General features: G+C 42.1%; 1 protein-coding gene across 6 annotated transcripts; it reads right to left on the bottom strand.

Annotated features, from left to right (window-relative positions):
- Positions 1-28: 28 nt before the first annotated feature.
- Positions 29-27,973, bottom strand: JAM2 (junctional adhesion molecule 2). Of its 6 annotated transcripts, none has more exons than XM_028726965.2 (10): positions 27,775-27,952; positions 18,471-18,536; positions 13,123-13,233; positions 11,426-11,578; positions 10,469-10,674; positions 9,291-9,393; positions 8,507-8,614; positions 5,021-5,036; positions 3,359-3,389; positions 29-2,073 (listed from the first exon to the last, which is right to left on the bottom strand). In XM_028726965.2, the coding sequence occupies exons 1-10, from the start codon at positions 27,827-27,829 to the stop codon at positions 2,041-2,043; spliced, it is 882 nt and encodes a 293-aa protein (XP_028582798.2). In that variant the 5' UTR covers positions 27,830-27,952; the 3' UTR covers positions 29-2,040. The 6 variants fall into 6 exon arrangements, with proteins under 6 accessions (XP_028582798.2, XP_028582799.2, XP_077783414.1 ...); XM_028726966.2 differs by having other exon boundaries at positions 3,359-3,386; positions 27,775-27,951; XM_077927288.1 differs by having other exon boundaries at positions 1,995-3,389; positions 27,775-27,956.

Below are 27,973 nucleotides of genomic sequence, written 5' to 3'. Positions count from 1 at the left end.
TGATCAGAATTGACTGCATATACTTGGATCTAAGGTTTTCCTATACAAGGTTTTTATCCTTGAAACAAAAAGCATCACATTACACTATTAATGCTTGTAGGAAGCATGGGGAACCTGTGGACTTCGTTGCATTACTACAGCTCCCATCTATGCCCATTGGCCATGCTGTCTTGGGTCCAGCAACAATCCAGCAACAACTAAAGCATCACAAGCTCCCCATCTCTAGCCTAGGAGTAGTAATCACATTTCTCACATCTCTAATAAGATACTTATAATATGGTGAGGCTAACAATGTTGACACAACGAAGTTAGGGCAAGAAATTATAGCCAGCTGTGAGGTTTAAGGTTCTTGGGTGGAGATAAGAATCCGGCTTAGGAATTTGTCTTGCTTTTTTTTATTTAAGAAACCTAACATTCATACCCATGTTTTGTCTTAAACATCAGCATCATGATCACACTAGTAACAAAGCATATGTGATTTATTTATAATGCCATCCAAGAGATTTTTATATAAAAAAAACATTAAGGCACTCATTAGCATTGAGTGGTGAAAAGGATTTCTTCTCAGGCAAAATGTACAGTCTTCAGAAAATAAATCATAAATAGGGTTTAAGGGGAGAAAAATGAGCAGTGGTAAGAATGCACTACACTTCAACAGACCTATACCTGCATAATTTTGTTATTGTTTAGATAGACTGAAAGAGTCACGACATTTAAATAGTGGAGGCAAAAACGGCTTTGAACAATATTATTCTGATCTTGGCTGTGGAACCTATCATGTTCCACAAAAATTATGAGTAAAAAGCTCTTAAACTGCAGAGCTCTTTATTTGATTGATTCATATGGCCTTTCTGCCATTTAGGCCTTTAAAGATAGCTTACAAGCAGGCTGGAATAAAGTTGTTTATAGGGCAAGACATCACATGTAGATCTTCTACTCTAGAACAAGGAAAAATCCTCACTCACTCTACACATGATGTCTTTTGAGGCTCTAGCTATCCTGGACCAGAATGCAGGAGTAGAGAAAATAAGGTCAACAAGTCAAGACTGTTCCTACTGCACAGTTCTTCCCACAGCCCGCTTGATGGTAGAATTACACCCTTAACATTAACAAGTATGGTAGCAGTTGCAGTTGTCTTGACCTGCACAATGGAGAATAGGACAAATCTTCCTTAGAGGCATCTATGCCCCAGCCCAAAATAAACTAAATTTATATCCTGCCCTTCCCAAAGGAGCCAAGGGCAGTAATGACCAGATCAGGCTACTTACTCCTGACAGTTCTTCCTAGAGGGCTGGCTTCATATAATCCAGTATCTTGTTTCCCAAAGTCACCAGCCAGACACCTCTAGGTAGCCCACAAGGAAGACATGAAGGCAATTGTCCTCTCCACTTACTCCCAAGCAACTGGCATCATAAAAGTGTATATAGCCAATTCTAACTCTTATCATCTATGAGTTTGTATAGCTCCCTTTTGAAGACATCAAAACTAGTTGCACTCAGCAAAACCCACAAGTTAGCTATGTATAGTGTAAAGAACTATTTCCTTTTCTCTGTTCAGACTCTCTGGTTACCTTCACTGGATGGCACAAAAGTTCTGGAGTTACGGGGGGGGGGGGTACTTCAGCCACTTCCTCAACAATTTTATTAATCTGTCACCTTTCCTCATAGAGGAGTTGTTCCAGTCCTTTGATCTTTTGGTTGCACCTTTTCCAGTTGCATGGTATCCTTTTTGAGATGTGGCGACTAGAATTGTGCACTTCATCACCTCCTCTCCTATCCTTTTGGGGACATTACACAGTAAGAAACCCCTTACAATTGCGTAATCTACAACCACCAGGTTAGAAAAGCACTATCAAACTACGTTAAAACAACTTTTGACAATCGTGTGTCTTCAGTTTTTAGCAATAGTGCCTTGGCTTTGCCATTGGTTTATTTTTTGCATGTACCACTCTTAATATTTCTATAATAGAGTCCAAGCATCCCTTTGATATTCTGGCTCCAGCAAATGCTCATTTGGTGTTCCTCAGAGGGTGGGTTTCTTTTAAATAACAAAGGACTTGGTGTGCTTGAAATCCTAAGGAACAGAAAGAAGAACTGTTGAGATAATTCAGATAGTTGCAGTAGGAGGTTTTGTACTAATATCCATTCACCACCAATAATTATTAAAGCACCCTATATAGCATTACAGCAGGAGTAGCAAACATGGTGCAAACTCCAGCTATCCCTAACTATGGGCAATGTTGGCTGATGCTGATGGGAATTGGAGTCCGAGACATCTGGAAGGTCCCCTGCGGCCCTCCAAATGTTGGACTACAACTTCCATCCGCATGGCTGATGGGAGCTGAAGTCCAGCAACAACTGCAGAACCGCAGGTTATCCACCCCTGGTTTAGCAGTTTTCTGTGTCATCCATATCATTGTGAAAAGAACTCCACAAGCTGACTCACATGTGAAGCAAACACTCTAATCTACGCATCCCCACCTGAGCATAAGATCAGCTGAATAAACCTCAATGTGGACTGTATCCTAAGCTTGTTGCCATTTCAGTGGTTCTATGCTGTCATTATGATGGTAAAAAATAACAACAAAGCTTCCTCCATGTATACAGACTGATTCCCACTGAAGTCCCTCCCTCCCCTTGATCTTATATGTAGAAGGGAGTTTGGTGAAAACCATCCTATCTAGCCAGCTCTCACGGTGTCATGCAGTGTGAAAAACTTTAGTATGGCTGCCATCTACCACTGCTTTGTGTGTTAACACTGATCCTAAAGGTTGTCAGGAGTGGGGGAAAACAACAGTATTTAATATGCAATCTGGGTAAGGCTATAGAAATTCATGAACTTGCCACTAGATGGAGACGCACCTTCCTGAGAGCTGGTATGTATTCAGTATGTAACAAGACTGCTGGAAATAGCCTCTTTCTGGCAAATGCTCCTTTCCATAACTACCGGTATAATGTATAGAGGAGCGTACAGCTGAGTAAGATGCCAACAGAAATAACCTGATGCATCTCTTGCTATTCTCTGCCAGGTCAGATGGGACATTATGCGGGACATAATTCAAAACAACTTTCTGTAAATAGTAGCCAAGCATAGTTTTCTTCCCTAATATGCTAGCCACCTTTTTATGGGACACTTTTATACGGAAGAACGTTCAGAGATAATTCCCTCCTTGCTCCCTGCATCTGAATTGGTGCAGTCCAGTTTACCATGTTGTCTGGGTGAATAGCTGTGCTCTTAGCCGTTCTGTACTTTAGAGTTGTGGCATGAGAAAGTACATTATATCCACCCTTCCTGAAGCAGACATAATGGGTGAATTAATCTTGCCAGTACCACTACCGCATGGATACAGAATGCTCACCTTTTCACTGTTTGCAGCTTTGTTCTTCCTGCTAGCAAAACAAAAGTGGGAGAAAGTATACTGTTTTATCTGGGCATTTCATGCACATTACTTGTATAGAGTTTTGTTTTCCATACATTCATGTTTCTACTGAATTTGCTTGGTTTTTGTTTTTTTTTAAAGTTTGATTCAGAGCTTAGAGCAAGGATAAGGGAAACTGTGGCTCTGCAGATGCTATTGGATTCCAACTCCCAGTATCCCCAGCCTGCATGGCCAATGGTTCAGGGACAGTGAGAGTATAGAATCCCAACAAGAACTGGAGGGCCACAGGCTCCCCATCACAGGGAAATTGCCTGCATGTAAGAAGTCAATTAATCGTATTATTTCTAAATTTGGGGCTTAACGTTAAATTAATTTTTGTCTGACTGTTACCGAAGCAATACCCACAAGATCACATTATAAATCATATTATAATTGAATTAAACCCTATACTATTTTTTATTTAGGGGACGCGGGTGGCGCTGTGGGTAAAAGCCTCAGCGCCTAGGGCTTGCCGATCGAAAGGTCGGCGGTTCGAATCCCCGCAGCAGGGTGCGCTCCCGTTGCTCAGTCCCAGCGCCTGCCAACCTAGCAGTTCGAAAGCACCCCCGGCTGCAAGTAGATAAATAGGGACCGCTTACTGGCGGGAAGGTAAACGGCGTTTCCGTGTGCGGCTCTGGCTCGCCAGATGCAGCTTTGTCACGCTGGCCCCGTGACCCGGAAGTGTCTCCGGACAGCGCTGGCCCCCGGCCTCTTAAGTGAGATGGGCGCACAACCCTAGAGTCTGTCAAGACTGGCCCGTACAGGCAGGGGTACCTTTACCTTTACCTTTTATTTTTTATTTAAACATAAGTAATTTTATCCAGATACGTCTGTTACATGGGTTTCAAAATATAGACGATATTGCTTTACCAACCTTGTAAAGTAGCTGTTGCACTGTGTTCTTATTAACAAAGAAAACATCGGCATATATACATAGGGAAGTACTGAATGTATACAGTATTTAGTTCTACTGAGAATACACTCATTTAAATCTGATCCACTGGTTTCAGTGAGTCTGCTCAGAGAAGGGGGTTGGACTAGATGACCCTCGGGGTCCTTTTCAACTCTGGTTCTATGGTGCAATCCTTTATAGGGAAGACTGTTCAAGGCCTCATTATTGCTTCTTCAAATTAGCAGCCAATGGGCGACTGGAACCCTCTTAAAATATTAGCCAACTGAGCCCAGGTTTAGGTATTATAGGCTAGGAAATGAAATGGCTTGGATCCAGATTTTGCTCCGGCTAGCAAAAGGGGGAAACAGAGTTTTCCCCCCACACCCCCTACAGCCCCTTGTGCTTTCTGAGGCAATGCTTTAGGGAGTTGTAACAGACAGACATACAAGCGAAACAGTGTGGGAGATGGCGCTGGAGGGGGATTGGCAAAAGTTGCCTCCTCGCCCTCTACTGTCAGAAGGATCCTTCCATCCAGGATCAAAAATCACCTGTGGATGGAAGGAGAAGTTTGGATCCGACCTGATATAACTAATGCAAGGGATTCTGCACAATAGTGCAGAACTACTGATCCTTGGATCAATATTTGCAACTCTAGTCAATGTTTCAGCTGTTCAAAAGTGGCAAACAGAAAGGTAAGTAAATATACTTACGCTGAAGAATGTGCTTCTGGGGGATAAAAAAAACAGGAAAAGAAAGATAAGCAAGTGTCATTCTCCATACTTCACACTGCCTAACTGCACACTTTACACCAGTCTCTGGAACAACTGCCATAAATATATGATCACATATTTCCTTCTGATCTTGCAGAGATTTACTTTCAGACAAACATCAGGTTTTCCAGATATTCCCAATCAGATCACCCAGCTAAGTGTTAATAAAAGTTATATTTAAGACCATTTAAAGCAGGGTTTTTCCATACATCCACCCACCTTTTATGTAGTTTGGTTATGTTTTTCCTCCTTTCTCTGTGAGAAAGATGTGGTTAAATAATTTGAAGCTAATTATATTATGTGATCTGTAGTTTACTTCGCTGTCTGATCTGATGTGGCCTTGTGACTAGAAGTTCAGTCACTCCCTCCTCTGCCCCACAAAGTGCCTCACTAGATTGCTGCATGTGTGAACAAAATAAAGATTCTAAAACAATTCTTTGTAGACCATGCTTGCACTCTATAAATGATAGAAAGGAAGCCATGTCAGTTCATTATATTTAAAAAAGAATTCCACAGTACATAGGGCAATACAAAATAATTTGTCAAGACGACTTACAAAATAAGTTGCCAAGAAATTCCTAAGTAATCATTTGTTGCTAAATTACTAAGTAATATATGGTCAATAAATTACTACTTAATTATTTGGTCTAAGTGGGATCTGAAGATGCCTGACTTCCTCTTAATTGCTCCTAGGACAAAAAATTGTCCTATCTTACAGCTCACTGTTCAGTTAGATGGCTATTTTTGTCCCTCGTGGTTTACTGCAGAATAGGAACAAGCGTCAATTGGGTTTTCTGTGGATTGATGTTTGTTCCGATTCAGCTGTAAACAGCGGGTTTTCCTAGCGAAAGAAAAACCTCTCAAACCCATGCCTAGAAATCACGGGGCAAAGAGGAATGTGGATGAACCCTGATTCTGGGGAAATAAAACTTTTATTTTAAAGAAAGAAAGAAATATTTTGGGGACAGGGAGATGCACTCTCATTGTTACCCAGCAGAGGGAGCTGGCTAATCAAATTCTGCAGAAATTTCATATCAAAACTTGCATCCAAAAATCAGCAATGTGATATAACAGGGCAGAAACCATGGTGCTTGAGCTTTTACTGAAATATTGTCTACATGTACTGACTGACTTTTAGACAACTGAAATATATTTCGTTGCATATCGCAAATGAACCCATGAGAAACTGTGCTGTCTTTTCTGTGTGCTGATGGCTTTTTACAATGGCTGTGGAAACGTACTAAACCTGACTCGGTTGCATTAAGACCACCTCATATACAACTTCAGCAGCAGCTGGGAGTCCCAGGCTTCAGTCCCACACTGCGCCAGTAACATCAGATACAGAGAACAGCAACCATTGTGAAAACAACAATTTCCTTTCCATGTGAATATTGCCAGGTAGAAATCTCTTTGTTGGGGAGCTGCATTGATCTCATTTCCCATGTGGATCTTCCATACGGTTATAGGCCAACTGGCATGAAGGAAGACCATGGGAATAGGTTGTTAGGATTTTACTAGTGTGATTAGTATAAATCACATGAGATGTCTGAGAAGAGTGTGGGAACGGAAGACTGTCTTATCTCTTCCGTCTGAGAGTGTTATTGGACTGTACTTTCGCTTTTGCTGTATTCTTTCTGTTTCTGTCAGAGTTTGGAGGGCACAGACGTGATTATGGATTCTCTGTATATATTGTGACTAAAGCGTAGTTTAGATCTACGGATGTTTCTATCTTCTTGCTGTGTGATGCCAGAAGACTTGTGTGCACTTTTCATATGAGAAGTGGCACAGAGGGGCACTCTGGAGTGAAGGGACATGCCATTCCAGAGACGTGCCTACTGGGAGATGCTTGGAGGTACAGGGGGTCTGCCATCCCCCCCCCCCCAGGAGCATTTGCCAACAAAGGTGTCCCAGCCTGTTTCAGTGATGCCTGAACTGGCTGCAGGTATCTTGGCTTTAAATGGTACCTAAATTCAACACCATGTGAAAAATCCATTGAGGTAAAATTCTGCAGTCTAGTGTAGATTAAGATTTAGTGTACTCCAATCCATGACTGTTTGTTATTGAATGGTAGTCACAGGGGCAGCCTGTCCCATTTTGCCACCTGAGGCAAAATGGGAATGTGCCCCTCTTGTCCCCCTGCCGCGGTGCCCCCCGTCCAATTTCCATCGGTGGTGGAACACCATCCTGGCCAACACTTAGCAAAAGGAAAAGCATTCCACAATGCTTTGACACTCATCTTCTCCACCCAGGGGCAGGGTAGACAAGCGGCAACAGCAAGTACCAGAAGTGGTGGGGCAGGCGGGACGCTGCCTTTTGTGCTTCTGCCACCTGAGGCAGCTGCTTCACCCTGCCTCATGGGTGGGCTGGCTCTAGGGAGTCAGCTAAGTTTTACTCACAGAGTACAGTCACTGAAATTAATCAACATGACTAAGTTAGGAGCATTAATTTCGATAGGCTGGATCAAACTTAGCAGAATCTCACCACAAACTGAACAGTTACAGATGTAAAATACCCAAGGTTGTTAAAAGCGGGGGGGGGGGGGGTGTCAGAAAGCAATTCTAGATTTGCTGAGGGAAATTGCAATACAGTGGTACCTCGCAAGATGAATGCCTCACAAGACAAAAAACTCGCTAGACGAAAGGGTTTTTTGTTTTTTGAGCTGCTTCGCAAGACGATTTTCCCTATGGGCTTGCTTCGCAAGACGTAAACGTCTTGCAAGTTTGTTTACTTTTTCTTAACACCGTTAATACAGTTGCGACTTGACTTCGAGGAGTGACTCATAGAACGTGGTGTGGTAGCCTTTTTTGAGGTTTTTAAAGACTTTGGTGATTTTTGAAGCTTTTCCAAAACTTTCCCGACACCGTGCTTCGCAAGACGAAAAAAATTGCAAGACGACAAAACTCGCGGAACGAATTAATTTCGTCTTGCGAGGCACCACTGTATTTAGACATTTTGCCACCAGCTTAAAGGTTAAAAAAATTAGAGCCTTCCAATAAAGACTCAGAAGATTGTATATCATAAGTTCTCTACCCACCCTCTAATAAAAACTGGGTTGAAAACAGAACATGCAACGCTGACTCCAACTCTCTGTTATTACAAAGGCAGCATCTTTTATTTACAGGAACTGTTCATTATCCATCCACATGGAAAAAACATTAGCTTTCAACGCAGGCCAGAAGTACTGCTTTCTGGCAGCTGGTTCTGCTGTTATTTCCAAGGCTAAAGTTGTTTTTCCTTTTATTTTCCTATCACCCCCTTTTCCTATCGCCCCCTTCCACCACCCTCCTTCCTATCACCCCCTTCCATGTGTGCTAGCTCTGCTCCGAAACCACCTTGGCTTCTGCCGGCCCACAACCACACACAGTTCACAAATATTTAAGCACGGGAACTTGCTGATCAATCCGGGAAGGAAGAAGTTTCACTTACTTGAAAAGTAGCCCTTCTTTTGTGCATAATATACCCCGAGACCACAGGAAGCTATTATCAAAGCCACAATGACCACCGCAGCTATGATGCCACCTACATTAAGGTCATCTAGCATGGAAAGCAAAACAAATATAATTTCAAATTGGAGGTTGAGTATAGAAGGCAATATTCATGATATATATACACTCTCAAATAGGGCATGGTAGAGCCCTGGGAAGAGCGACTGTTTGTTAAACTATAATAACTATGGCCAGATAATCACTCTACACAGCTGGTCCAAGAACTGAAGTTAGTGAAAATATTATATGCTCCCTGTGTTTCCATTTGCAAAGGTGCATCTAAAGGCATTTCAAGTTGCAGTCCTCACTACCCTGGATCCTTCTTTCTAAAAATGGTGCCACACTGACCACTTGGATCTGTGGAGGCCGCCATCTTGTGGCACAGCTGGGGGAGACAGCGCCAGCTAAGCCAATCAGAGGCAGGGGTTTACTCCTAGCCTATTTAAGGGAACGGTTTAGGTGCAGGCCGCCCTCTTGGGTCCCCCCCCCCCCGGTATATTTTTTCAAGAAAACTTACTTTAAATTGTGGCAGTGTCCTGTAAAACGTATTTTTTTGCTTAAAATATTTTCTCTTTTTATTAATCATCCAAACTGGGCCTTATGTGCCACATAACCGAGTTTGAAGCTGGAAGGTGAACTAACACTTTTTAGTTTCCTAACTCTGTCTTGTAATTAAGACATTCTCATCTCAAGGTTGGTTGGTCACATTGGAATTTGACATTTACCAACTTGCATTCGCTTTACAGAACATTTCTGAGGCTGTCCAACTTTATTGTCAGCTTCACAGTAGTACTCTCCAGTGTCATTCTTTGAAACAGAATTGAATAGCTGGTGTAAAAAAGAGAGAAAGAAGTAGAATATTCCAGCTTTAAAAAAAAAATGGGAGTGAGCAGTCAAAACTGAGACAACATTTCCATTGCATTATCATCATCATCATCATCATCATCACCAACATCATCAATGAAGTGGATTTAGAATACAGTCGTACCTTGGAAGTCGAACGGAATCCGTTCCAGAAGTCCGTTCGATTTCCAAAACGTTCTGAAACCCAAATGTGGCATCTGATTGGCTACAGGAAGCTCCTGCGGCCAATCGGAAGCCGCAGAAGCCCCGTCAGACATTTGGCTTCCAAAAATAGTTTGCAAACTGGAACAGTCACTTTCAGGTTTGTGATGTTCAGGAGCCAAAATGTTCGAGAACTAAGCTGTTTGAAAACCAATGAGTGTATGTCACAGTTTTCCAGAATGCAAAATGACTGTCCAGTCTGACGGTGACAACTGATCTAAGGGATGGGAGAGGGTGGCCAAAGCAGTGCCAGCACACCAATATTTTTGGCCAAACTGCTTTCAACCTTTTTAGGGGGAGGAGAGAGAAATGAAACAGTTCTGAAAATTGGGGTGTAGCAGAAATAAGAAGTGCTCATGGATCAAACATCAGTTGGGTTTTCTGCAGATTGACATTTGTTCCAATTCAGCAGTAAACAAAAGAAAAACCTCTTGGACCCATGCTTAGAAATCATCAGACAAACAGAAGCGTGGATGAGCCAATTCAGTTACTGCAGCAGACATTTGGTGAGATAAGTACATATCTCCGCTTTGTAAAATATATCCCATTTTCCTAACATTTTCTCATACTCGTCAATCTATTTTATCATCCTATGGGTGAATCAGCAACGCATCATACTGGTTCTGAGCTATATATCAAAAGATATACAATGTGTAGGATGCAAGGTGACTGAAAGAGCTCCTATTTACTATATCTCTATGCAACTGTGAGGCAAAAAACCCCAAAACCACACAGTAGGGTCCTGATACTATGTTGAATTTCCTCAGTAGAATGTTAAGCCTTTTCTTGGGCTAAGTAAAGTCCAATGATAAGTGGTATTGAGCAGAGGTTCACTAACCAGAGTTCCAGTTGTAGCATTCATGATATAAGGAAGTCTCTCTTTTTTAATGCTCCGCAATGCTGGGCTTTCCGGCAAAAGAACGCCATTCCTATACCATCTGTACTTTGACGCAGGAACACCATTGTTTTCTTTACAGCGTAGCTCCACTACTGTCCCCGTCATAGCTGAGCTGGGCACTTCACAAGCAGGAGGAGCTGGTGGGACTAGGAAATGACATGATATGTTTCAAAGTAAAATATCTGAATGGCTAAACCTGCCTATTTGCTCACAAGTTGCTCTAATAAAGGCAGCTGGACTGAGTGGTTTATGGATCACATTGTATGCATACTGTTCCTCGCCTCTGGCATTGTCCGACGGAAGTTTGATGTAAGCCAGTGCTCAAGATTTTTTAACAATGAATCAGCAAACTAAAACAATTTAGTTGTAAACAAAATACTGATCTGAGGTGCATTATGTCCAGACTTTCTCTTCCACAACTAGAGATAAAATATAATCGGTTGTATCAAACTAACATCTAAATACTACTCCTCAGAGCAGACCCACTGAAATCAATGAACTTAATCATGTATTTTCAGTGAGTCCACTCTGGATACAACCCCATTCATACATTTTAAATAATCTATTTCAGAATGTCTAAAATTAGTTCCCAGCTACTTATCTCTTTACAAAAAGGTTGGCTTTAAAGTCTGGTTCATACCATTAATTTAACAAAAATTATCCCAGGCCCAATGGATGTGTACATTTCAGATAACAGTAAGATGATATAAAATGAAACATTATTTTTACAGGGGGTTTCTTTTAAAGACCACACACACACACACACACACACACACACACACAGACAAAACTGGATATTTTATTGTACCCCTTCTGTAATCGGGTGGCAAACAAAATGTAAGAAGAAATGTACTACTGAATAGTGTTACCTCAAAATAGCTTTGTTTAGATTCTTACCCAACACTAAGAGAGAGACTATAACTTCCCCTATTTGTTGTCCATGTTCCGTGGATGCACTAATTTCACAACGGTATTTCCCAGAATCCTTTCTAGTCACATTTTTAATGCGGATGCTTGATTGCACTCTTTCTCCTCGCTTTTTAAAATCACCTGCAAAACAATCAAGACAGAGAGCAATGGCTAGAAAGGAACTTCCTCAAGTTTGCTTTATAAATGTATAAAACAATTAGGGAAAAAAGACTGGTTTTCCAGAATACAATGCCAGTGGCTCTCTACCTGCCATTCTCTACCTGGCTCTCTACCTGCCATTCCCCACGATATTTATTTTCTCCCTAAGACCTTCCAACACTCCATTCATATGAGCTAGTTTATTAAGGGATTTGGTGTCTCAAACACATATTTCACATGCAATTTCGATACATTGCAAGCTTTCATATGTTGCAGCAGAATGTTTTCAAATGAGAACTATCAGCCACTATCAGTCATACAGCTGTTAAAGACACAAGTACCCTGTTTATTATCAATGCCATTATTAATCCAAATGAAGGCCTTTGTGGATGCCATGGCTCCCAGGCACTGAGTTGGCAACTCCTGCTATATATCCTAATCATATAACTCCTTTTCTGGGGGGAAATTGTTAGAGCAAAATAGCAGCTAGTGGCTATCAGGACGTTTTGTGGTTGCTGCTACAGGGCTGTGACTGCTGGCAGTGCCCCCCTTTAATTCCTCATCCCCCGATTTCCCACCCCATTCTCTCCCCCATACAGATGCTCAGAGCGTACTCAAAATGACACCACTGAAAGCAGAGGAGCCATTTTGTGCAAGACCTAATTTGTGACTTAAAGGCAGGTTCACACATGAGATGCATGCTTTTTCTCATTTCTCCCTCAAAACTGTTACAACAGCAGACAACACTACAAGACAGAGTAAGCCAAGCTACAGATGGAATGGGATGCTTGAGTGTGGATGTTAGCTGTTTGAAGAAGGGTTAGTCAGGACAGTCAGGAACACGAATGGAAAATGGAGGAAAGCCACATATGTGCGACTTTGCCTTTCAAGTGTTTGAGCAACCCTTGAAACAAAGGATGGGAGATTTTCAGTGACACACAGGAACTCTACAACAGCAGAATGCAATATGTATGTTCTGTTAACTAGTTACTCCACACACAAACACACACACATATAGGGAATGTCACTTAATTAAATAAATCTTACGTCAGGCAGTCAAATCAATTTTATTTGATTTATCTATTAAGAAATGTGCCTATGACTAAAAGGAACATGTGAGCCAAACAGGCTATCCTCTTGTTCAGCAAAGTAGGCAGCAGCTATTTCTACAGTTGATTCACAGTCATGGAAATGGCTGCTAGAGCTACAAGCTCAATCCATGAGACTCGGGTTCAAATGCCCATTCAGCTTTGAAGCTTGCTGGGTGACCTTGGGCCAGCTGGCAACTCCTAGCTTAACTTAACTCACAGGGTTGAGCGAAGATAAAATGGAAGGAAAGAACAATGTACGTCATCTTGACCTTCTTGGGAGGAGAATTGGTTAGAACAGTAAAAAATAAATCCATGTACATCCTGTGATTTCTCCATGCAATCCTGAACATGGGAGCATTTCACATGAAGGACACAAGCCCTCAGCAGCACAGTAAACACACACACACACAAACATAAATGTAAGCATTTTCTTACCAACAAAGGAACCTTCAAAGTAGACAAATGTAACTCCAGTTTTGGTAATTTTTTTCCATTCTACTCTCGTAGTTTCCTTCCCTTCATTGTGTTTACAGCTTAGAAATGCCTCTGCAGAGGGGAAAATACGTCATTGTTTCTGCTCTGAGTTGGAATACACTACAAACAACTGGCACACTTTCAGAACTAACTTTTGTAGAATGACTCTACAGATTAACAGTCCATATACATTTTGTGTGTATACACTGGAGTACAGAATGCACAAACTTCTCATCATGCCCAAAGTGTGCACCTATTCGGGATTTTGGTGCATAACTCTTAAGATATCTGGACCCAAGCCTTTCAGATTCTGCAGGTGGCATGGGAATTTTACAGAAAGGAATCCATATACAGTGGTACCTCAGGTTACATACGCTTCAGGTTACATACACTTCAGGTTACAGACTCCGCTAACCCAGAAATAGTACCTCGGGTTAAGAACTTTGCTTCAGGATGAGAACAGAAATTGTGCTCCAGCGGTGCAGCAGCAACAGGAGGCCTGTTAACTAAAGTGGTGCTTCAGGTTAAGAACAGTTTCAGGTTAAAAACGGACCTCCGGAATGAATTAAGTACTTAACCTGAGGTACCACTGTATAAACACAACATGTGGGATGAGAGGCGCCCCTAAGTTTACAGTAGTACAAAAATAAATCCAAAGAAGCCAAGCAATTGCTAAACATCAGAAAAGCTAAACATCAAGAGCACTAAACAAGTTGTGAATCATCAAGCATTTTACAGTCTTCATCTTTCTCACTAAGACCATAATGATTATTCATCTCTAAAGGCTGATTGATACTTAAGAAGCAAGGAATTTGAAGGAATTCATTGGCAGCAGGACTGGCCCATCCATGAGGCAAGGTGAGGCAATCACCTCAGGTAGCAGAATCGACAGCAGCAGATCTGGCCTTCAAGAAAAGGATCACATGTAGATCTTTATTCACCCCTTGTTCCTAATATACAGCTTCACTCCCCACTTCTTCCCAGGCAGGGAAGGGGCACTATTTTGTGCTTCACCTCAGGAACCAAAATGTCTTGGGTCAGCCCTGATTAGCTGTGTTCACACATGATGGTAAACCATGGTTAATGTGTAATGTGAACATGCAGATAGCTCCCAGTTTGCTCCCTCTCCTAGCACAAGCAGGAGCAACAAACCACAATCCCTGGTTTAGGATTATGTCAGAACCAAGAAATTTAGTTTGCTTGACTCCAAACAAACTATGATGTGAAGCCAAGGTTCTTGGATTCCTGGCTGTGGTTTATTAGTGTGGAAAAAACCCACAATGTCTTAACCTGCAAAGGTAATTGTGGGAGATGATCTTGTACCCAACAGTTTTTCCTCCCTGTTTATGCACACATGATGTATGTGTACAGTGGCAGGTACCAGCAGTGGCGGCAGGTACCAGCAGTGGCCCGGCCTGGCTCCCTATAATTAAAGTCTAATTCCATGTACAGTCTCATTTCTTCATTCACGCCTACAACTTTCCATGTTGCAAATGTTCAAAGAATAAGAATGAAAGGCATACTTACTGACTTTGCAATTACATATTCTGAGCATAAAAGCAGCTACAAGGTTAGGTGGTAAAATTGGCCAGCTATTGTGTTATATTACTGATGCCTGCAAATTGTAGCAGGACACTTTATTCACACACGCACTGTTGTGGCCGTTTTGGAAACTTTCTCAATCAATTAGATGTAACCCCATATTGCTCATGCAATGTGCATGTAAGCCCCATATTACTCCACCCAAAAGAACATTTGTTGCATTTCAAAAGCATGTTAAAAGAAGTTCTAATGATGGGCTCTTATCCTGCTCCAGGAAATCATAAACAACATTCATATGACAGACTTCCACAGCAAAGCAGTGGAAATGCTTTTGTTTCCGAAGTTCTGATTGAGCGGAATAGGTGGTGTCTTTCCTGAAATGCCTGCAGCAAGTAGTCTTTTCTTAATGTTTTATTATGCTTTTAAGAAAGAAAGTTACGAGACCACTGTGTTCTATTCTTACAAGTATTTTATTTGGCTGGTTCTCATATTGCTAATATTATAGAATTAAAAACGAGAGGAGGGATATGGGATTTCAGAATTTCAAATCTGCACAGTGGGGAAGCTATTTTGCTCTTGTTCATGCAGCCTAATTTTAAAGACAAACCTTTTCAAAGATGGTTTCTCCCTGGCATTTCTCCAAGGGGGGAAAACTTTTATATTTGTAAGGGGAGAAAGATAAAAGCACAAAACTGTAGATGACAGGGGGATGGATACACACACACACACACACACACGAATGAATAGCTGACATGGGTGGTCACTCAAGAAGAAAAACAAAAATGCAAATCTGAGAAGGGTGTGGATGAGAGAATTGGCAATAAAGATAAAATGGAATGTGGATAAGGACAGATGGAAATATTTCTGAAAAAACAATAACAAATAGATCCAGAAAAGACAAAGAAAGAAACTGTCAAGAGGAAGTATTATGTCTAATGATTCATCTTCACTTCTGTTTGTAATATGATTTCTAGGAATAAGTCTGGGAGGTTTTTCTTTTGCTCCACCACTTTCCCCATGAAAACCTGCAGTTTACTGCTGAATCAGAACAAACATCAATAAGGTTTTCTGTGGATTGATGTTTGTTCTGATTCAGCAGTAAACAGTGGGTTTTCCCAGGGAAAGCAGCAGAATGAAAGAAAAACTCATTAGACCTGTGTCTAGAAATCATGGGACAAATAGAAGAAAACATGGGACAAACGTTAAGTGTGGCTTTACGGTAGTATCTTTCAAATCAATCACAGCAAATGCAAAGCCACTAACTCAGAAAACGATCAGACTAACACAATTACTGACTCTTCCACAGAGGACCCATGTTCTTTATTTCACATCAGGTCGTCTATATTTGTTACAGTTGGCACACCGTACTAGTTCCCATTTTGTTCTGGCAAGGGGAAATGCTGTGGAAGGGGATAACAGCCTAAACGATGCCAAGTGACCTTTCTTGGCAGTCCACAGCAGAACAGCCAATAAAGATACTCAAACAAAACAAAACATGCAGAGAGATATACACACATGGGTGGGAAATGAAAAGAAAAATACAGAAAGAGAGAGCGAGAAAACATTTGTTCAGAGATTAATTGTTAAAACAGACTCAAAGCACATGATTCTGACAATAACCCAAAGCTCTACAGGGTTGTGTACAGAGTTCCATGCATTGCAAGTACACATTCCCTTTATAGCTTCTTCTCATTATATTAAAGGCATCTTGTGATTTTAGAGTCATCGCCTAGCTTTTCATATTGACTTCTCTGTCAATGAATCCATGCACATCTGCAATGGAGTCTGTCTATGATAGGTGGGGAACCTCAGACCTGCAGCCACATATGACCCTCCACACCTCTGCATCTGGCCCATGGGATTCTCCTCAACTCACACACCCTCCCTAGCCACACCCTCACACCCCAGGCCACACCCCTTGTCAGCCCTGCTTCACACCTTCCTTCACTGTTTTTGCTGGGCTAGAGTAAGTTCTTTAATTCTGGTTATGCCTCTTGCTTGTACAAATAGAGGACGGGGGGGGGGGATGTGAGTGTGTGAAGAAGCTAGCCTACTGTACAAGTACAGAATTCACATTTGTCACTCTGTTCACTTTTGCCTCTGGCCCTGCCCATCACTGGCATCTGGCCCCTGGAAGGCTGCCCAGCAGGAAATGTGGCCCCCAAGTTGAAAAAGTTCCCCCATCCCTGCAGTGCATGTTGCATACGATTCTGGAAGCGTTCCCAGGGGCACATTCCATTCACGAAGGGCAACAGCCAAGTCTGTACGGTTTTACCTTTACACTGCATGAATTGTGACCCTAAAGAACACTGACTGTGGCTGTGCACTGGTAGAGAATATTAATAGTATGTGTACAGAAGGCCTGGAGCCAAGCCTTCGTATTTCCTACCCCCTAGGTTCACAGCTTGAACCAGTTCTTTTGTTTGTATTTCAAAAGTTTCAGAAACCGTAGGTCCTAAGCATAGGTCCTTATAATTAATGTCCAATAATTAATGAATCCCCCCCCAATTTGCCCTGTAAAATGCATTCGTGCCTCACTTTCTCTCACACAAACGCAAAGAATCCATTTACCAGTATTGTATAACAATTTTAAGTGACATTAGGCAGAGTGGGTTAAAATCAAGAAGAGGTGTATAGTGATATATTTTTTTTAAAAAAAAAGTTATATGATTAGAAAATTAGATCACTTGAAATTCAGAACATAAAAGAGGGTGTTTCTAAATGGTTTCTCCCCTAAGGCGGGAGGAGTAACATGCCTCCATTACAGAGTTCTGAGAGTCCCTTTTCCCTGGGCTCCAGAGCATTGGAAGCAAGCAGTCACCATGAGTCCCCAGTGCATGTTGCCTAGAAGGACAAAAAGCAACACACTCCAAAAAAGAAAAGCCAAACTGAATCTGAATATTCCAGCAAAGTAAATTCAGTAGTGGACAGTTTGGTGGGACATAGAAAAATCTAGGGCCTTCCCAATGGCTGCCCCCCTCCCCAGAAATTGGTTGGATTCTTAATATTCTAATCTTAGAAATCTTTTCTGTAATTTGTGGGATGCTCCCAAAGAACAATGGTATGGACTCGTCTGTTGACACTTACCCAAAGTGGTTACAATATGGTCCATGTCAAGCACTATCAAATCCCAATGGTTTCAACTGATGGGGTTAAGCATATCTTGCAATTTCACCCATTAAAATCAATGGAACTTTAAAAACTGTTAAGTTCTGCTGGATCTGATGGGCTGCGAAAAAGGGTTGTTCTGAAATCTCAACCGTATGTTGTTAGTTTTTTTAAAAAAGTATTTTTGGATTTGCCCCAGGAAAAGCAACTCTTATAAATAGGGAGAAGTACAAGCTGTCATTTTGATGCCAATGATGTTGTACAGACATTGCAAAAAACTTGAAACATCAGTTTCACACCAAACACCTGTCTGGAAGCACCCACAGGTTTGTATGTAACAAAGTCACCCTGTTTATGCAAGGACTTCTGCTTATGCAACCAAAGTTCTTCCTGCTCTTCTCTCTCTGAAACCCCCCCCCCCCCGCACATGCACACAAAATCTGCTCCGGAGGCTTGGGAATAGAATAGATTTGGGGACACTCAGTTGAGGGGGACATATGGGATTACTTTTTTTTCATATACAATCCAACTTCATTTTGTTGCTCCTGTATCCATTGCATCACTCCACTGCACTTTTATCAAACAGCCTTTTAAAATTCATCTCAGGACTTTCACTTATCCATTGATATAAGACGTACACAGTCATACACATACTGTACCCTCAAATTCGTTTGCTGTAACATCTTTCGTGTCTGTCTCTACGACGATTCCATACGCTTTATTATCTGAAATGAAAAAGAAATCCTTTACATTGCAATGTCCATTCACTGTGTTGTTGTTTTTTTAAAATTAAATAAATGTCCTCTGCAGTCATACAGTTGGGCTGTTTGCTTAAATCATGTTGCCTGCAAAGGAGATCAAACTAACTAGTTAAGTTTTTTTTAACCATGCATGTGCAAATGTATTTCAGAGTCCTTTTCTTCTTTTAATCTACAAGTGCAACTCTTATTTCCATACACCTGCATCAGTGCCAAATGTACACTGTATTTTAACTCTAGGTGCAGTTCTGGATTATAGTATTTAAACATCAGATCGGATGAAACGTAAATTGCCCTTAAAAGAATCACTCAGGTTTCAGCTGAGCAACACCAGGGATAAGCAGTTTTTTGTACTGTTGCACTACAACATCCTTTCGCGCAATCCTCAACATCAATACTTCAACCAGCCAAAGAAGGCAGAGGGAGGGGAAGGTTATAATTTTCATGTTATGACTACAGCTCAACAATGATTCTAAGTTGCGCAGCCAAGTTGTGCAACTGGAAATGATATTCTCTGGTCTTTTCAGGGAAGACTGAGGATTATCCAATAGGGATGGTGAAAGTCTTGAGAACCTTTCAATTTAGGGGGCTGCATTTCAGATCCCTTCCATAAATATTACGATTCGCTCCCATTTACAGGTCAGACCATACCAAGTGTGGTGATTCCACATGGAATATTAATATAAGCACTCCCTCTAATGACACTCTGCATCTGAGTGTGCTAACAGCTCTGTTGGAGCCAGGCCAAGTTTGTTTCATTTCAGTCCCACTGAAACCAATCTGGGCTGCATGCATAAGGCTTTTTGAATACATACCCACAATTCATCTAAAGCTTACTGCTTCTAAAGATGACTACACGTTTTCATCTAAAGTTATGAAACCTTTTTCTGGCTACCCCTTCCCCACCATTTTTCTACTTTGATTTAAACTAATAAATAATCTAGGAAATGTATGCATGTGTTTGTGCATTAAATAAAATGTGTGTTTCCACTATGCAATTTATAGTTAGTCTTACCACCGCTGCTATTAAATAATATAGGCAGTATAATTAGAGGGAAATAAATATACATATATTTCAAAAGTCAGCATTTTTTCTACTACTGTTTTTGCTGGTTGCTAGTAAGTACTGTTCCCCGCCCCCCCCCCCCTTGAAATAGTTTACTGTTTGCCATTTTCAGGAGAAAAAACAGATGCATGCAAACTTTCACCCTTGTCTTCAGTTACTTTGGAAACATTTTTAGGAACTGTGAATGTGTTCCAGAATTCTGAACAGAGACATTTATAAAAACGTTAACTGAAAGACTCCTTATACACATCACTGAGAATTAAATAAAAAAGAAAGCTCAGACAAAAGGTGGGGTGGGGAAATTTTGACTAGAACTTTTCAAAGCTAAAACAAATGTTTTGTTTTTTTGTGAATCCAGTAGGGCAGACCTCACATGAACCACCTTTCTGAATGCAATACATGCACACACAAAATCACATGTAAGGTAACACATTTTTAAATATATGTATTTAAAAAGCATCCTGGACCTGAGATGTATGCACACTGTTCTTGCAGACTTGGACCTTTACCAGCACACATTATCAACCACTAGGATGGGGAAGAAATTCAGTTTGGTTTGGATTTTAATCTGGATCTACCCAATTCTCACTTCCCAAAAGAGCAAGTAAACTGAAGCACAGCTATCCTTTGTAATTCACAGTCCTGCAAATTTTGCAAGGCAGTTCATCAACCCCAAAAAAGTGTATTAAAAATGTGCGTATCAGGGGGAAGCGTACATAAAATGCATTACATTAGTGAAAACGTCAAAGAAAAAGACACCCTTAGGCAAAATTGCATGCAAAGTGCATATTAAGAGAAATATGCACTAAAATAAAGACATATTTTCAAGAGAATTTAAAAACAAACACCATCACCACAAACTGATATAGGAATGTGGTGAACTGAATTTAAGATGGAATCGGGGGGGGGGGGGGGGGAGGTGAAATGAGAAACTAAAATTTCAAGACCTATCCAACCTCATTAACCACTTGCTTTCAGTGCGAGTTGCACTGAGTTCCTTGAGCACAATATTACTACATACATCTATGAATTAAGGACACAATTCAGTAACAGAAAACTTTGAAGATTCTGCACAAATATCCTTTTTCTTCCCATAATGCTTTTGATTTATAAATTGAATAAATATTTTTTCAGTTTCTTTTTGTAAGCATCAACAGGATAAAAATGCCCAAACTTAACTTTGAACCAGGCTTGAGATTTTTGCTGCCTCTTCTGTTTCTTGGCAATGAATAGGAAAATGGGGGTCAAGCGTCTTAAAAAAAGCTTAGTGTCTCACAAATAATCGACTTACACTGCTATTGTAAGAGCTGCACAGAGTTTATTTCCATAGCAACAAAATTGTTGGAAACGCTGCCAATTTATGAAGCCTAAAAATGCAAATGTTGTCCAAATGGCTGCAAAACTAAAATGCATCATGTCTTTAATTTTTTTTACAGGAATGCAAGATCCACTAAGATTGCAAACCCTGTTGCACCTTTGTACAACACATGTATCATGTATACGATAATTGTGTAGAGGAAATAATTTTGTGTTGGTGCATGATGTGCTAGGGAAAGATAGAGTGGCCAGAATTTCCTCACCTGTACAACTGCTACGGATATAAGAACTACTTCCTCATTTGACTACAGCCATCCTACACACTGCCATGATTGCTACACCTCCCAGATACTATTTGTGCGTTTGTGTGTGTGCGCGCGCGTGTGCAGAATGCTACTTGTACTTTCCTCTGCACAACCTCATATTCAGCTCTGGGGCAGGGAGTTCTCCAATTCCTTGGAGCAGATTTTGATGGTGCATGGGAAACTGAAGAAAAGGAGAGAAAAGTCCCATTAGGGTAGTCTGCTGTGCTAGTGGAACAGCAGTATTTGATGAAACCCTTTGACTAGATTATGGAAGCCATCTGGCACACAGGCTCTCTGGCTTCCATACACAGTACACTGGACTCAGTACACGTTATACTGCTCAGACCATTGGAAACATCAAACCCAGAACAGCTTCTTCAGAGGCAGCAACCCACCAGACATCTCTTCTACAGCTACACCATGGAAGATGCTTTAACTAGAGCAGGGGGTCAGCAAACTTTTTCAGCAGGGGGCTGGTGCACTGTCCTTCAGACCTTGTGGGGGGCCAGACTATATTTTCTTGGGGGGGGGGGAATGAACAAATTCCTATGCCCCACAAATAACCCTGAGATGCATTTTGAATAAAAGCACACATTCTACTCATGTAAAAACACCAGACAGACCCCACAAATAATCCAGAGATGCATTTTAAATAAAAGGACACATTCTACTCATGTAAAAACACGCTGATTCCTGGACCATCCACAGGCTGGATTTAGAAGGCGATTGGGCCGGATTCGGCCCCCGGGCCTTAGTTTGCCTACCCATGAACTAGAGCAAAGCTAGCCAACCCGGGGCCCTTCAGATATTGTTGGTGCACTGGTAGCCAGTAATTTATCAATTCCAAAACAGACTGCAGCCAAGCTGACTCTCAAAGCCTCGCTACATATCTTTAGGTGCCAGGCAAAAACATTCCTCTTTTTCCAGGCCTTTGGCTAATTAAACAATCTAGGGCCTTTTACACTGTGGGTGTTGTTGTTATTGTTGTGTTTGTTTGTTTATTGTATGTGCTTTTTGCATTTTTTTATTGTAAACCATCCTGTGATCTTTGGATGAAGGGCAGTATAGAAATGTAATTAATAATAAAATAACTAAGCAACCAATATGTCACCCACTACATCAGGGATTGGGAACATGTGGCCTGCCAAGCATTGTTGGAGCACAACTCCCATCAACCCTGACCATCGGGTCCTGCTGCCAACTTCTGAGGAAGCCACATTAGCTATCCTTGAACGAGACGTATGGGGGGACTGAGCATTGGACTACGTCCTTACAAAGCATGTGAGCCAGTGTGGAGCTACAGCTTGCCTTCTGCAGGCATTGCAGTGCCCTGAACTACTGTTGGAATCTAGAATTAAACCCTTAAAGTTTTACATAATAATGCAAAAACAATGTCATGTAATCTTCCTTTTTTAAAAATAATAATAATAATTTAAAAACAGAAAGCAATGTTTGTTTGATAAAGATCAACTGGCACCTTTTGTAGTAAGCTAACAATTGCAAACTTTCAACTCAAGCCCTTATTTAGGTCTTTTTAAAAACAACTGTTTATACAAAAAGCAAACGCACACAGGGCAGATAGGATACAGATGACACAGAACAATGGCAAGGCAAACAGGAAAACACACAGCAGCACGGCATTTTGCTCTGTACCTCATTTGTTGGGTTAACGGTGCTACTTTTAAGTGGCCTCAACTGTTGCATTTTTCACTTCCCTTCTTTTATACAAAAGGAAGAGCCTGCCGCTGAAGGTGAATCTCTAAGGAAGCCTCCGTTGCTATGCAGCTCTCTGCTCCAAGCTCTTACAAAGGCAGTAAAGTAGAAAAACCATTCATGAATATTAGCACGCTGACCCAGGATCTTACAAAGAAGAAGAACCCCAACCTTCGTGGCTTTTTTTCTGCAGGGCTTTAGACTCAGGAAACTGCAGCAGATTGCATTACCTCAGCTTTGCAACAAAACTGGGCAACAGAAAAAATGCTGAGAACTTTTCTTTGTTCAGATTCAGGATTAGTATTTAAGAGAGCCCATGAAGCTTCTCAACAAAGCAGAAGAGATTTGCACTTTACAGTGCAGTCAAATGTAGCAAGACTTATCCTGGCTTACCATTTATGTAGCACTTTTAAGTGTGCAGTATTTGACAACCATTATTATTATTATCATTACCATCATCCATATCATTTCTTACAGTTGAAAAACTGGAGGTTGAGAGTTAACGGCTTGTCAATGCAATTTATCCACGTCCCTGGCAACTACCAGCCTGGCTTTTCTGTAAATATGTGGCAGGATTTGAAAGTGTCCATCAAGTTGGTAGCATTCTTAAAAATAGTAGTAGCAAGTCCATTAATTTCTGTGATTCTCCAGTGGTTTGACTTCACCTTCGGAGGCACACTCCATTGTCTCCTGAGACAGACAGATGCCAACAACAGCTCTGAGTAGAACTTAGCCGGATACAGCTCTAGGAGTTTCAAGTTTCACAGTGGATGCATTCCAGTGTGGTGTCTTTATGATATATGGTTTATTTACGCACATATAAAACCAGTGCCTGCTGTGGAGGTTTCAAACATCACATCCCAAGTGGACGCCAGCTTCTTCCAAAGGCAGCAGCATCATCCCTGCCCTGCCACATCCCACCTGTTATGCGCTTGCTAACCTAAACCCTGGTCTTTGCATTCTTACGCCTAGTTCTTTGATGCTTTGTTGTGCTAATGGATCATTACCCCCCAGGTTATTGCCTCAAACAAAACTAACTTTGTTTTGATTGCCTTGGATTAAAGAGGGTGGCTGATACACAACTTCTGTACTTTGCCTAGGTTAATTGTCTCTCCGCATACGCTAATTCCAGAGGATTAATAGCAGCTAACACACATCTTAAAACACACACAGGTCTTGCTACTTCCCTGTTCCTACAGCCCAACCTTAATTAAATTCTAACACCAACTTAATCCAGAATTCAGGGTGTCTTGCACCCATAGATTCATAACAGTACAATTTGAGCTTATAAACTTTGGATAGCTCTGGAACAATTCTTTACTATACAAAGCTTAATTGAGATTAAAATCAGTTCCCAACACAATATCAAAGTAATTTGCATCTTGTGTTAAAAATGCTTTGAGGAAGATATCTTTCATTGATAGTTGTAATCCTGATTTATGGAAGGATCTTGGGACAGGGGAAATGCAGACGGGGAACAATTTCTAAAATTATATTAAGCCATCAAAACAGGAAACATATCAAATCTTCCAATAATCACATCAATTTGAAATCACTACAGTGTACAAGTACAAAGTACCAAATCTGCCGGGAATTAAAGCTTAACAAGCATACTAGTCAGATATCCGACATATTTCAATACACATTGTTTTCACAGCTGTGTGGTTTGGCTTCACCTATCTGTGTTCAACACAGTTCTTGGGTGGGGCATTTTTCTCCACTTCCCCCCTCTTATCTTCATTGAAGTTATATTTATCAAGAGAAAACATAATCTTTGAGGGCATGCTTTTGATTGTTTTCATGCTTGCTACTTTTGCTTTCAGGGGCTCTGACAATCTTTTTTAAAGAAAAATAAAAACAAAACAACCCCCCATATGTTTCATAACCCTCCTAAGAAAGGAATGAATGTTTTGATTCCTTAACCAGTTTGATGTGGATGTTTGAAGATGTTGTTATACCTTTAAAACATATCTTCAATATTTTCAGACCTAGGACCGACTTTTAACCCAAACATGCACTTGGGGACCCATTTCTTAATCTTTTACCATACATTTGCAGGGTGGTAGTGCTCCTGTTGCAACCCACCTTGGATCAGGCTGTGACCCACGAGTTGAAGACCAGTCCTTTGGGGCACTGTTGTTTGTTAATGGTTGCTGGGAATTGCTCTGTGAGGAGTAAATTACAGGGTCCATAATTCTGTGAGGGAAATAATGTGCTTTGAATGTGCTTTAATGTGCTGGTGCCAGGTTATTTTGAACCCTAGGCAAGACTAACTACATGCAACTCTCCCCCAAATGGCTAACTTCAATTTTCAAAAACAGGTTTCTTCTAGAAAAGATAAAAAGCACAGAATCTGAAACTGCTGAATTTATTTTAAATTGCAAGATTAAGTATCACAACAATGCTTGATTATCTTTCTGAAACACAAAAGAAAATGCTTTAGCACACAAATCATTTTGAATAATCTTGTGAATTGCGACATAAAAAATTAAGTCTCTTAAAAGTTTCAGTTTCAGGCACATCAAAATCTCACTTTGTGCACCTTTCCTTTTGCAATTTTTTCCAACAATTCCTTTAGTAAAGATAAAGGGACCCCTGACCATTAAGTCCAGTCGTGGACGACTCTGGGGTTGCGGCACTCATCTTGCTTTACTGGCCAAGGGAGCCGTCGTTTGTCCACAGACAGCTTCCGGGTCATGTGGCCAGCATGACCAAGCTGCTTCTGGCAAACCAGAGCAGCGCACAGAAACACCATTTACCTTCCCGCTGGAGCAGTACCTATTTATCTACAGTGGTACCTCAGATTACATACGCTTCAGGTTACATACGTTTCAGGTTACAGACTCCGCTAACCCAAAAATAGTGCTTCAGGTTAAGAACTTTGCTTCAGGATGAGAACAGAAATCGTACTCTGGCGGCACGGAGGCAGCAGGACGCCCCATTAGCTCAAGTGGTGCTCCAGGTTAAGAACAGTTTCAGGTTAAGAACGGACCTCCGGAACGAATTAAGTACTTAACCCGAGGTACCACTGTACTTGCACTTTGATGTGCTTTCGAACTACTAGGTTGGCAGGAGCTAGGACCAAGCAACGGGAGCTCACCCCATCGCGGGGATTCAAACCGCCGACCTTCTGATCGGCAAGCCCAAGGCTCAGTGGTTTAGGTCAAGTAATAAATAATATAGTTGCCAAGCCCACGAGTCTCTTTTGTATTTCTTCACACAATATACAACCAATGTACAGCCCACTTGTTCAATGTATTTTACTTCCAAGTCAACTGCCTAAGGCACATTTATCAGACAGCAGGTACCATTAAACTCTAGGTTTAGTCCCAAGTGAGATGTTTCGGTTCATGGTGCATGGCTGCAGAATCCTATTCGTACTTGGGAGAAAGCACCACTGAACTCAGTGGAACTTCAGGTGTGCTTACTTTACAGTCTTAGAGTACAGTGAAGTTAGTTCCCCTGACCGTGCTTTTCACAGCTTCCCCCCACTCCAGTTGTTCACATCTGGGCTTCAATTTGTGTGAATATGGATTTACAACCCAGCACTGAAAACACTGTGAGTCCACAGTAATCAGCGGAGTGAATCCAGTCTTAAGGATTGTATGTCACAGCTGCAATCTTCCATGGGAATAAGTCAGGCTTCCTCAGCCTCAGCCCTCCAGATGTTTTGAGACTACAATTCCCATCATCCCTGACCACTGCTAGCTGGAGGGCTGAGGCTGAGGAAGCCTGGAGTAAGTCTTATATATAGCCAGATCCTAGGCATGTTGCCTCAGAACTTAGTCCCACTGAGCTCAGGTGAGCCAACTCACAAGTAAAAATGCAGAGGATTTCCCCTCTCCTAAACAAAGTAGAAATCCCACTTAAAAATAAAGCCAGATTTCTATGTCTCAAAACTGCTTAGCAAGGCTTTCAACCACTTTCAACACACACTTTAGACTAGGGCTGGGGAAACTGAGGCCCTTGCAACTCCCAACAGTCCTGACCACAGGTGATGTTGGCTGTGGCTCATGGGAGTTGGCGGACAAAAGCACTTGTGGAGAGCCCCTGGTCCCCATCTCCCAAATACCCCAAACTCCTCCTTCATAATAGCTATCTTTCCCCAGATTCCACGGGTCTCACTCCACAGCAGGTGTGCCCAGCAGTCTCCTTCCAACCAATTCTCATACAGGCTTAGAAGCAAGGCAGGTGTGAAGGGAGACGCCCATGCACCTTAAACGCTTTGGGCAAATGAGCATCCTAAGATTGCAGCGTTCTCAATTAAAGCGCGCGTTGGGAATTGACACCAGCTGACCCCGCTGCCCTCCTGCGGCCCTGCCTGGTTAACAGACCCCCAGCAGGCGCCGCTCCGCTTTAAGCCTCGGCTTCCCCGCCGCGTGCGCCTGCCTCCTGGGGCCGCCGCGCGTTTCCAGCCGGCCTCGCTAATCAAATCAAATCGAGCGGCGGCTGGGGCGGGGGAGGGCGAGCCCCGTCCTCTGCTTCGCGGCAGTACCGCCTAGTAGGAAGAGTCAGCCAGAAAGAGGAGACAGACCAGAGAAGCCGGGAGAGGCGAGGTTGCGCTTCCCTACCAGGAGGAGGTGGACCTTTTGTAAGCGAAAAGAGAGCGAGCCACTTGCTGGCGTCGCTCCCTGGAAAAAACAACCAGATGCTCCTCGCAAGGCGGCGGCGAACTTGGCTGCGCGGCGGCGAGGAAGGACTTGGGGGTTTCCAGGCGAGCTAAGCGCCCTCTCGCCCCAGGAGAGAAAGAGGGAGAGCCGCTGCCCTACGGGGAAGGAGAGGCCAAGACAGAGAAGCGACTTACAGCCCAGGAAGCCCAAGTGCCAGAAGAGCAGCCAGAAGACGCGGCGGCTCGCCATCTTCGCAGCAACAGCTGGCTCGCCGCTTTTCCTTTCGCCCCCACGAGGGAAGGGGCCGGGGGCGGGGAAAGAGAGCCTGGCGACGCAGCTGGACGGGGTGGGGGGGGGCGGTCGCGTTCTCCGGCTCCACCCTCCCTCCCTCCG

Source organism: Podarcis muralis, chromosome 4 (genome assembly GCF_964188315.1).
Source record: "Podarcis muralis chromosome 4, rPodMur119.hap1.1, whole genome shotgun sequence".
NCBI classification, from domain to species: Eukaryota; Metazoa; Chordata; class Lepidosauria; order Squamata; family Lacertidae; genus Podarcis; species Podarcis muralis.
The sequence above is the reverse complement of the archived record's forward strand: the minus strand, read 5'-3'. Positions and strand labels throughout refer to the sequence as shown.